Source organism: Protopterus annectens, chromosome 4.part0 (genome assembly GCF_019279795.1).
Source record: "Protopterus annectens isolate FY-2018-M chromosome 4.part0, PAN1.0, whole genome shotgun sequence".
NCBI classification, from domain to species: domain Eukaryota; kingdom Metazoa; phylum Chordata; order Ceratodontiformes; family Protopteridae; genus Protopterus; species Protopterus annectens.
This window is the reverse complement of record NC_056733.1, coordinates 12,306,393-12,318,892: the sequence shown is the minus strand read 5'-3', so window position 1 is coordinate 12,318,892 and position 12,500 is coordinate 12,306,393. Positions and strand designations below refer to the sequence as shown.

The 12,500-nt window shown below is 39.7% G+C and overlaps 1 protein-coding gene across 1 annotated transcript in view; it reads right to left on the bottom strand.

The window, feature by feature from the left end:
- Nucleotides 1-12,500, bottom strand: part of RHBDL3 (rhomboid like 3) — a 951,138-nt gene that overhangs the window by 858,340 nt on the left and 80,298 nt on the right. Inside the window, exon 2 of the mRNA XM_044068052.1 lies at nucleotides 12,141-12,164. Coding sequence (XP_043923987.1) covers nucleotides 12,141-12,164 — 24 coding nt within the window. The remainder of the gene's footprint in view (nucleotides 1-12,140; nucleotides 12,165-12,500) is intronic.

The following is a 12,500-nucleotide window of genomic DNA, read 5'->3' as shown; positions in this document are numbered from 1 at the left end:
TATAGTCAAGGTGGAGATAATTATGAACAGTTCCAAATACCAGTCACTTTTGGCCCAAAACCTTCAGGTGTCTGCTAGAAAGCTGAAGATGAAGAGGAATTTCGCCTTTCAACATGACAATGACCCTAAGCATACCTCCAAATCAACAAAAGAATGACTTCACCAGAAGAAAATTAAAGTTTTGGAATGGCCCAGCCAGAGCGCAGACCTAAATCCAATAGAAAATCTGTGGGGTGACCTAAAGAGGGCTGTGCACAAGAGATGTCCTCACAATCTGACACATTTGGAGCACTTTTGCAAGGAAGAGTGGGCAAATATTGCCAAGTCAAGATGTGCCATGCTGATAGTCCCCTACCCAAGAAGACTGAATGCTGTAATTAAATCAAAAGGTGCTTAAACAAAGTATTAGTTTAAGGGTGTGCACACACAACAAAGTATTATTTTAAGGGTGTGCACACTTATGCAACCAGCTTATTGTATGTTTTTTATTTTTTATATTTTTCCCCTAACAGATATGTTTGTTTTTCAATTGAATTGTACTATAGGTCACATTAAAGGTGGGAAAAGTTTTGAAATGATTTATTGTGGTCTCATTTTTTATATCACAAAAACCTGGCATTTTAACCGGGGTGTGTAAACTTTTTATATCAACTAATATTTATATTTTTTATATTAAATAAGGAAGGTGTGCAGAAAGGCTCCCCCGACAACAAAAACATCCATTTTAGGTGTTTCTCTTTGTTTTAAAGCTTTGCTGTGTGTTTTTATAGGTTGTGATACAGGGTACCTTTCTGTGCATTTATTTTCAGTCAAACATGATTTTTAGATGTGAGAAATTAGCATTTTGAGGAAATACTGCTATGCATTTGACACACATAGAGATGTGATTCAATTTATCAAAGGGGAAGCACATCCAAGGAAAAGAAAACAATGTTACTAAGTTTGCAAAAATCAATTAGCATAGTAAGTCAGATGCTGCTGTTGCTAATCAATGCATCTGAAATGATGATGAGGACGATGACGATTATGATAATGTCGATGAGAAATGGACCGAGAATTGGAGTACACCAGAAGTTACTTCATCTGGTGTGGAGAGCTGACCTCCCACCTTAGTCAAGTGGATTCTGCAGAAAAACCAGTGGACTGCATATCTATTGACCCCAAATTGATTGATCATAGGAAATAAAATCAAAATCCTTTGTGAGATCAAGCTAGGCTGTGTACTGCCCTTCATCAAGGGTAGCTGTATCATATTCTGAAAATGGTAACCAAATTTAATAGGTAAATCTTCTCTAATAAATAACACAGCATGCCCCTTTCTCACTCTCACCACATTATCATTAATTTTAAAGGCACACATCAAGGCACTCTACCTCTTTAAAACAATACTCTCTTTCACACTTTTAATAATAAACTAACCTTTCCTACCACATTCAGTACATCAGCAACACTATCAACAGTTTTAGTCCACTGATTGTCATCCAAACCATTTCTTCTAGTATATGCTTTATCCATCTGAATTTATCTATTGTACCTTTCCACTCTTACAATTCCCACAGTTATAACATCTCATGTTGCAGCTGTCATCATCTGTGCAAAATGCCTTTAACTTACACAGAGTTCTTACAATTACTGCTCACCTTTCATTGGTACCGTTCTCTAACTCTACAAATAACCACTGCAACTTTTGTTTTAGCCTCTACATTAAAAAAATATATATGGAAAAGGGCCATTGCTTATCTACTTTTTCAATTAATCACTGTATTTCTTCATAATTTCCTTATAATCATGCCTCACGGCATTGAACAAATTAATAAATACATCCTATTCTCTTTCCTTCATATTGATAACTGACTGCTTTTATCTCTTCCTTCCTCCTTCTGCTACTCTGAAATTATTCTGCAATCGTTAATGGTGCTCCACTCGTTATTTTCCTTATTATCATTAGCGTTTAACATTCCTTAAAGAAGTGAAGAATTGGTGAGAGATTTATTTTCTACCTGCGTTTTCTTGGTAGTAGCAAAGTTGACAGGGATATTAGCTATCCACCTTCATACCTGCACAAACTTGTCAAACATTCATACATTTTAGATTATTTTATTATTCACAGCTATATCCTCCTGTGTAGCTCTAACCACAGAACTGCGCCATTCTGTTTTTTCCACGCAATCACATTATCTAACTTCATAAGTCTCTTTCTTTCCTGTACGTTATGTTTTACTCTCTTCTTTCCTTATGCCGTCTGCTTCTCCAGCTCTTTACTCTTTAATTCTATTCACCCCTTTTAGCTGCAAACTGTTTTTTTCAACTGCACTAACACTGGCATCTCTTCTTATACCTTTCCTTCTTCAATTTGCTACAACCAGTTTTGATATTTTACGCACTCACTTATGTAAACATACTAAAAGCACCATCTTCAACAACATAAATTTATTATCGGCCTTTATACACAGCCCACCTATCACCATTGATCAAAGTCCCGACATGCTTTCCACTTTTACAACTTGATTACAAGAAAGGGGTATTCTCTCCCCTTTCACTGATGACTTCTTTACAAACTTCAGAAATTATCATTTAGTTGAAAATCACAGATGCAGAGCAAAGGTTCAAGTAAGGAAAGGGATTTCACCCCCTTAGTTGATCTCTTGTCAAAAGCTAGTCTGTAGTTCAGCTCATATTATAGGCGCAAATAACACGTACATTCCTTCGGTGCATATACTGCCTTCTTCCACTCTTCAGTCATTTAACTTTGTCCTATATAACATTTCTCCTTGGTTCTAAAAAGAAGTTTAATTTGAATTAGTGACCATATCCTTAATTGGCTTGACACCCAGCACAGTCAGCTTTACTAATTCAATTTTCTATTTGACTTTACTTAGAAGTTTCTTAACATAAATTCCAAACCCTACAACTAGTAATGATTCTCTTCAAAACCTAATACTCACCACCAGCAACTCAGACAGATACCGTAAGGTTAGTATGCTGTCTCATACTCTTAGTGACCATTGTCCTGTCTTCTGTTGTTGGTCCTGCAAAAACTATAACTAGCTAACTAATTAACTAAATAAATAAATACAATTCTAGCAATAACTGACACTCTTTCCCTACACATAAAAGAAATGTTACTACTGTTCTTGTTACAAATCTACTGAATGGTCCTCACTTTACAACATTTCAGATCCCAAGGATATTTTTACTTTCTTCAGGAATTCTCTCAATCTCTGTATCAGCAGGTGTAGAGGGAAAAAGCCCTGACTATGGCCCAGGTGACCTGACTTTGATTGGTTTCTCATGTGCCTGCTGGAATTGCTGTGAGGAAGATGTCCATCCTATTCTTAGGTGGGAAAGGCTAGACCAGGAGATTTCAATGGCACAATCCATTGGATGAGGGTCTGCATCACAAGGGCTGGTCAGGGTGAAAGCCATAACCAATGGTATCTCTCTCTGTAGGTGCACAGGTGCATATACTCACAAGGGAGGGACATAATGCCTCCCACAAAGATAAAGGTCACTTGTCCCCACGAAGGGGAGGGGTTAGGGCCCATTCTGAAAACTTCCCTCATTGATTGCAGGCTGGTAAGGTGGAAGCTATCACTGAAGCTGTCTGTATGATAATCTCCCATGAGCAGCCCCCCTCAATGGGAAATACCAAAGATGTAGGAACAAATGGGCCTGGTTGATTAGAAGAGGCTTGAAGGTCATTAGGTTTGCTGGTAAAAAAATGCACAGAAAAAAAAAGGAATGCAGTCAGTCCAATTCAAGATGCTGTTTACCAAGTTATAAAAAATGCCATCTTAATAGTAGTCACTGCCCATGGCTCACTCAAGGCCATCAAAGAAGAAATACACATCAGAGACAAAGGCTGTCATCTTTGGAAAACCACACGTAACTCATACATTTGTAGATTCATAGGTACTTACTAGGCTATTGATCTGTGAGAATCTTAAGAAACCTAGTCTTACATTACCATGGTAGTTTTTAGCCCTTACATTTGGCATACAAATAACCTTGAGAAGGGCTGTACAAAAATATGCCAGAACATTTTTATGTTTCCTCTATCCAGAAGGGACAGGGTGCTAAACTGGTGATGAATTTTAGGTTATCCATCCATTCATTTAAATTACGTTTGAACAGAGTAAGAGAAGCACTTATCCAGATAAGTGGTATTCTACTTGCTACAGACCTATCCCTCCTACATATACTATTTGTTTTGCAAAAGAGAGTGAGATCCCTTGAATGGGTGCTTATGGTACCACATGAGTTAGAACAGGGTCTGTTAAAGCTCTATATGCAAGGCAGAGTTTTCATTTCAGTAGCCCATATGATATTATGAATAGAGACAAAGTGCTCTGCACAGTGTTTATGATTTAGGCCCTTGTCTTTTTTTTTATGAGAATTGATGTGGTCATTCTATTTGCAACAAGTCTTTGGCCAGCTACATACTGAAAGGACATCATACTCAGTGATTGGCCTAATGAGTAATAAGTACATCCCTGGATCTGGATGCTTTTAAGATGTGCTTTAGCTATATGTTGTGAAATGATAACTGACACATAGTGATCAAAGGACAGTTCAGTGCTGACATACTTTTCCAGATCCCAAACTATGGGATCAATTTTCAGGGGTGTGTTCTCAATATGATGGTTACAAGGGGAGTCATGTTTGCCAAAGGTTATTACTACTCACTTCTTGGCATTTAGTTTTAGTCCATGTTTTTTTTCACATAGATGTTTGATTTGGACAGGCCCTCTCGGAGGATCTTGGTAACTTCTGAGGATTTTACAATGGTACCAAATTTGCAGAGACGTAAACATCAAAGAGAAGTGTTCCAAGGACTGAACCATTGGGTACACTTTTAATGACTGGCTGTTTGCTCCTCTGCAAAAGCAGGTATTGGTTGTGTTGTTTTGTTGTTCACTCTTCTGGGATTCGAGCATTTTGGCTAGTGAGATTTGAGTATTTGGGTATTTAAGCTTCTGAAGGAGAATTGCCTGCAGATATACATGAAGTTTATATGGCACTGTTTAACAAGTTCCCACTGAAAACCCACAGATTGGACGAACTCAAATACTACATTTAGCAAAGACTGCAATACTGAAATCAAGAGTTTGTAAATAAAATACACACAGAAAGACACCTGCAAAAGGGAAAACTACAGTGGCATATTAGAAGACCGAAGACGCATTCTTTCGAGTGCATCTTGGCCAAACTCAAAAGCATAAAATGGCAAAATATCGAAGTGGCTTTTAAGGGAATTCTTTCCCTGGGAAAGAATTTGCTTGGCCGCTTAGTTACTTTGCTGTTTTTGGCACTGTAGTACGGTCTCGGAGTTGTTATCTTTAAGTAGGGGATGAAGCCCCCCACTTAATGTAATGCTCAAAATGTTTTTTTTTTTTGGAACAGCAATTTTTTTCCCTAGAAAAAGAATCGCTGTTCTGACAGTTCGAAATTGTAAGCTTTTGCTTACATAGGGTCGATTAATCACCGTTCCCTTTTTTAAGCATTCGGTGATCTACTATAGACCCTATTAAAAGCAATACCAGAGGGTCAAGCCTTCATGATCCACCCCCCAGGACACATACTTGGAACTTAAACATAGCAACACATTGAGACTGAAGAGAGAGTGTGTGTACTCCTTCCTCATTAAGTGCAATCTCTGTGTTCTTAAGTCATCAAAGGTAGGGGTAAAGGTGGAATTCACTCCCAATACACAAGCTACAACAATGTCACGCATTCGTGTATAGACATGCAGGCTGGCTTCTCAACCTATTAGCCCAAGAAAACTGGAGAAATTGGGAGAGGCAAGACCCAAAATCTGGGACAGATTTTAAATATTGCTCTTAGAAATGTAAAAATTTGCTAGAATGACAGGTTATGGAACAGCATGTATTTTCTAGAGAATGTGAAGTCTGAAACTCAAATGTTTATCATTATTTAGTGATTTTAATCCTCAATGACTTGCCAGAAACACACAAATTTATGAGGAATAGACCAAAAACATGAGGCAAAAATCTTGACATTCTGCAAAATTCTGAAAAGTTAAAGAGTTATGCATACAGGAATGGCACCCAAACCTTTCCAGTTTGGCACACAGTCAAACTCTGACCTTCCACTATAGTACAGATCTGACAGAGTGGAATCAATTCATAAGAATTCTTATTTCCAGCAGACTCAAGTATCTCCTGTGCATACACACAAATATGAGTAAATGGCTTCTCATATTATATACAGACATACACGTGTATGCAGATGGGGTCTATATTAGAATATCAAATTTTTAAAACGTCGAATGTTCTAATTTCGACCCCTATTCAGCGAACGCTGACAATATCAAACATGCAGAACAGCGATTTTTTTTTCCCCATGGAAAAAATTCGCTGTTCCGACACACATACACACAACACAAGCACACCAAACAAACAGCAATCCACACACATGCACCTAAAATCCTACATCTAACCCTACACTAAACTGTACATACACCACTAGCTATCCACTTACCTTAACCCAAAACCTAACCCTAAGGTCCATCACTATCGCACACTCACCTCACCCGCGCCCTAACCCTAACTCATCTACCCCACCCTAACCCTCAGGTCCACACAATCGCACACTTACCTGACCCACGCCCTAACCCTAACTCACCTAACCAGCACCCTAACCCTCACGTCCACACAATCGCGCACTTACCTGATCCCGACCCATAAATTTCCACCACAGTGCTGAAAATAGCAAAGCCATAGGAACGGCCAACTGAATTCCTTCCCTAGGAAGAAATTCGGTGTTCTGCAGCTTCGCTATTTTCAGCGTTCGCTGAATAGGGGTCAATATTAGGACATTCAAAGTTGGGAGACTTCGATGTTCTAATATAGACCCATGCAGATGTATGCATGCATATAAGACACACACTTATCTACTTACACGCATGTGTGTGTGTGTGTGTGTGTGTGTGTGTGTGTCAGTATATTCACATATATAAATATATTTATATTTATTATATGCACACACATATCATCATATGTCAAGTGCAACCAACTTACTTTCACAGCACTGAGAAAATCTGAGCAGCTACATCATTAATCACACACACACACACACACACACACACACACACACACACACACATGCGCACACACACGCACACACACACAAAACTGGTCACATCATAAATGGTCACTGTATATGAACTACAAGGCATGGCGAGTGATCATCAGTTGACCACAGAACACAAAAATATGTATCTGTAACACCAATCACCAAACTAAGACACACAACATTTTCTAATCAGTACACAATCAGTTGCATCACAAATGACTACTGTTTGTGCACTAATAGGCATGCAAAGAGCAATCACCTTTACACCACAAACCACAAGAATGTTTATCCATACCACTAGGGACAAAAGTAACACACAAAATGATTCTCATCAGTACACAAATTACACATACAAAACATACCCACACACAAGCTAGTAGAAAACACTATTTTTGTGGGAGGGTTGCTTCCACTCTCCCCAACATGGGGGATATCGTCCTCACACCTCTTTATATATATACGCTAACTCAAAAGTCACACATTCATGGCTACAGTTCCATACCCTACATACTGCAGTGTAACCAACCACACCACATTCAACTACTTCAGAAGCAGACTAAAGGCACAGTCAATTGCAAGGAACACATTGCACATCCGGGTTTGCAAACTGTATTGTCAGTGAGCTGAAGTTCCCCCACACATACACATGAATACACATACTTACATAAACGCATACATATATGTGTGCGCTTCTTATATTCTTTTTTCTAATGAGCCTTTCCTGCCAGTTTTAATTGTTAATAAAAACTCAGTTTACAAGCCCAGCTCTGAAAACATAACTTTTCATGAGTGATTTTTGTTCCCAGCTGACTTCCAGGTTTAACATTACAGCCATCTGAGTGTCTAAGGTGTTTACTTACCCGGTGGTGCAGGTCACTTCTTTGCTCTCTGTTACTTCATTCTGCTTCCACCCACAGGATAACACAAAATGCTCTAACACCTTAATTGGATGCTAGAGCAGCCGCTGGTCTGGATTTCCCCACAGCAATGGCAAGCATATTCCTACACTGACTGCACACCAAGTGAAGACTGGTAAATACAGAGGGGCCTCCCTCATTTTTAACATTAGAAGGAGTATCCACAGTGAGATGGTCTGCTTAAACTGTTATAAGAATATATATTTGCTGACCTCTGTCTTCCCCAATAGACTGAAATATCACTCCTACTTAACATCTCTGCTCTTGACTGTGGTTTGCACTGCAACAATCCCCCTAGATTATGACTGCAAAAAATTAGTATAAGTGGTGACACAGCAAAGTACATAGTGAAGAACAGGCTTTGTCTTTCCAATAACAATTAGTAAAACTTGCAAGGCTTTATGAAATTCATTCATTCACTCTCCAGTAGTCCACTTAATCCACTTCGTGGTCACAGGAGAAACACAACCTCAACCTGGTACTTGGTGAGATTTGCCCCTGACCCTGTTGAGATTTTCCCTAATACTGTTGTGATTTGTCCCTGATCATGCTGAGATTTGTAAATGATCCTGTTGAGATTTGTATTTGGTCCTGTTGACATTTGCCCCTGATCCTGTTGTGATTTCTCTCTGATACTGCAACTTGTCCTTGATCCTGTTGTGATCTATCCCTTATCCTGAGATTTCTCCCTGATCCTGTTACAATTTGTCATTGATCATGCTGTGATTTGTCCCTGATACTGTTGAGATTTGTCCCTGATACTGTTGCAACTTGTCCCTGATCCTGTTGAGATTTGTCCCTGATACTGTTGTGATTTGGCCCTGATCCTGTTGAGATTTGTCCTGATCCTATTACGATTTGTCCCCAATACTGTTGTGATTTGTCCCTGATCCTGCTGCGATTTGTACCTGATCCTGTTGAGATTTGTCTGTGCTTTTGTAGAGATTTGACCCTGATCCTGTTGAGATTTGTCCCCGATTCTGTTGCGATTTGTCACTGATACTGTTGCGATTTCTCCCTGATCCTGTTGTGATTTCTCCCTGATGTTGCGATTTGCCTGTGATCCTGCTGAGATGTGTCCCTCATCTTATTGTATTTGTCCCTGATTCTGCTGTGATTTGTCCCTGATCCTGTTGGGATTTGTCCCTGACAGTGTTACGATTTGCCCCTGATCCTGCTGAGATTTGTCCCTGACCTGTTCAAATTTGTTCCTGATCCTGCTGAGATTTGCACCTAATCCTGTTGAGATTTGTCCCTGATCCTGTTGAGATTTGTCTCTGATCCTGTTGAGATTTGTCCCTGATCCTGTTGAGATTTGTCCCTGATCCTGTTGAGATTTGTTCCTGATCCTGCTGAGATTTGTCTCTGATCCTGTTGAGATTTGTCCCTGATCTTGTGATTTGTCCCTGATGTTGCGATTTACCTCTGATCCTGCTGAGATGTGTCCTTCATCCTATTGTATTTGTCCTTGATTCTGCTGTGATTTGTAGCTGATCCTGAGGAAATTTGTCCCTGACACTGAGATTTTTCCCTGATACTGCTGCAATTTGCCCTTGATCCTGTTGAGATTTGTCCCTGATACTGTTGCAATCTGTCCCTGATCCTACTGAAATATATATCTGATCCTGTTGAATTTGTCTCTAATCCTGTTGAGATTTGTCCCTGATCCTGTTAAGGTTTGTCCCTGATACTGTTGTGATTTTTTCCCTGATCCTGTTGAGATTTGCCCTGATCCTGCTGAGATTTGTACTTGATCCTGTTAAGATCTGTCCCTGATTCTGTTGCGATTTTCCCCAACACTGTTGAGATTTGTCTCTGCTCCTGTTGAGATTTGTCCCTGATACTGTTGCAATTTGTCTCTGATACTGTTGCAATTTGTCTCTGATCCTGTTGCAATTTGTCCCTGATATGTTGTGTTTTGTCCCTGCTCCTGCTGCGATTTCTCCCTGATACTGTTGTGATTTGTCCCTGATCCTGTTACAGTTTGTCCCTGCTACTGTTGAGAACTATGGAGTTCAACTAATGGCTCAGGCACCTGCTGGAGTTGGCATGGGATGAAGAGGAACAATAAAGCACTGCCTGCTTGTGTCTTCCAAAAGGTTATGGGGATATGCTGGGTCATGTGAATGATTTCATAAGCACCAGTACTTGAGACCACTGGTATGATAACAGCTGGTTCTGCAGTAGGTGCTCTGGAAAAGAGGAACACACCTGATACTGTTGAGATTTGTCACAGGTGGTGGTATTTGCCTCTTTGCACCATTGCTCATCCAAATTAAGCAATATCAACCCAACATGTCAGGAGAGATAAGGCTTAACAGAAAATCCCAGGAGGCTGCAGAATGATCGCTCTCACTTCTGCACTCCTCTCCCCAGTCATGCTGATGTTCCTAACAGATGACTATGAGGTCTTCAAATTATACAGGGTAGAGACGCATTTCTTGAAGAGACACAGGAAGCAGTGGCCCAGGCAGAGAAGGAGCTATGGGGCAGCTGGATCTGATGTCAAAGGTGGCAGACGAAAAGAAAAATTAAGACAGTGCATGTAAATAACTTTTATAGAGGCTCCCTACAGTACAGGTTTTCTGCCTTGATTCTTTGCGCATAGAGATGGGTTACTTATTTAAAGTACTAGCAGTGGTTTTGTAATAGACTGCTGTTGTACTGAGTCTGCCCAAACAATTTCCTTCAATATTATTTAACATGATTTGTACATACTGTATGGCAGGCATGACTTTTGATCTTAGGGTGGTTTACAGAGTTTAACTTCAAGTACACCTAAAACATTTCGGCAATAAGTACACAAAGTATATACAAGGGAAAAGAGCACACGTAGTCAGGGACTTAGGGACATACATAGACAGTAATCTAGCCTTTGACCATCATGTGTCTACAGTAGTGAGGAAATCATTCTATGTTACACAACTTATAAACAAAGGTATGGCATCTAAGTCCAAGGAAATCATTGTTCCACTGTATTCAGCATTCATTAGACCTATAATTGAGTACACTGCCCCCTTTGGTATGTACCTAACCGGGCATATCCAACAAATGGAACGTCCACAGAAGTTCCTCACTAAAAGAATACAGGGTGTAAGTAAAATGCCCGATGCAGACTGCCACAAGGCCCTATCCCTGTATTCCATTTCCTACAGGCTTCTGAAGAGAGATCTCTGCCTGGCATACAGGGCATTGTCAGACCCCACTCTGATGGACTTCCTGCATATTCATAAAACAAATAGCACCAGAATTACCCATTCTAAAGATTTAAACCTTGCCTGTGATATAAATAGGACCTACTGGAGAGACAGGTATGTATACCAGAGACTACCCCGTCTATGGAATAGACTTCCCATCCATGTGAAGCAGAGTTCCTCCCTAACCCAATTCAACTGCAACGTGGACAACTGGATGGGGAACATGAAGTTCATCCCTGGTTTGGCGCATATGTCTCTAATGGACAAAGGCAACCTGTAAATGATTCATCTTCCAGGCCCCTGCATGTAAATTTTTCATTTCCCAAACCTTTGCTTGCACTCATCAAGGGTATCAGAACTTGTCAGCGATTTGGGATGCAAGACTAGGCTCTTGTGGTCGTTATCCTAGTAAACACCTATGAACCTATGTAAGAAGGCTGCTTTCTTTAACACAGTAATAACAGTAAACTGCATCTTAGAAGCAGCAGCTCTTTCCTCACTACTGCTCTGGGCATTGTTTACATCCATGCTCTGTAGCAATGAGCAGTGTTCAGAGGCAAACATCTGAGTTATACAGTGAGTGAAGAATCTAGAAGAAAATGTCAGAACACAGCCTTTTTGTCCTGCCATTGGAAGAAAGAGCTCAGATTATGCTAAAAAACATAACACACCATACAGTGTTACAGACATTCATGTCTGGTGGCACAAACTATAACGCCACAATGTTATTATTTTAAACCATGTGATAACAGAATTTATTTCTGTAATTTTTAAATAATACCAGGGATACCACCAGTAGCTACTTCAATCAGTACAACAAAGTATCACTTCAGCAAGCATTAACTGAGATGTGAAACAGTCTTAATAATGTGCGGTAAGGATTAGATAAAAGAGGAACATTTAGTCTGCAAAAAGCTTTGTAATTACATACCTGATCAAACAGGGCTTTCCAGTGCTGGCATACATGAAGCATGTGCAACAGGAGAAAAACAGAAAGATTTATAATGGCAGCAGAATACCAATACACTTATTTTGACATGTTTTAACAAAGTTAGCATGATGCACTATAATTACAGGAGATTACATAAAATAAGTCTGGGTGAGATATTGCATTACCAGAAGGGCACAGCTTTTATCTACGTTACTATATGTGGGATGCAGAAGCAGTGAGAAGTGATCCTTTACAAAACATATGGTATCTATGTGGACTCCGAGATTAAAATGCACTCTGACAAAACAGTACAACATTTTTATGCTATGAACTGCTAATCAGCTTCATTTGTAACTTTTC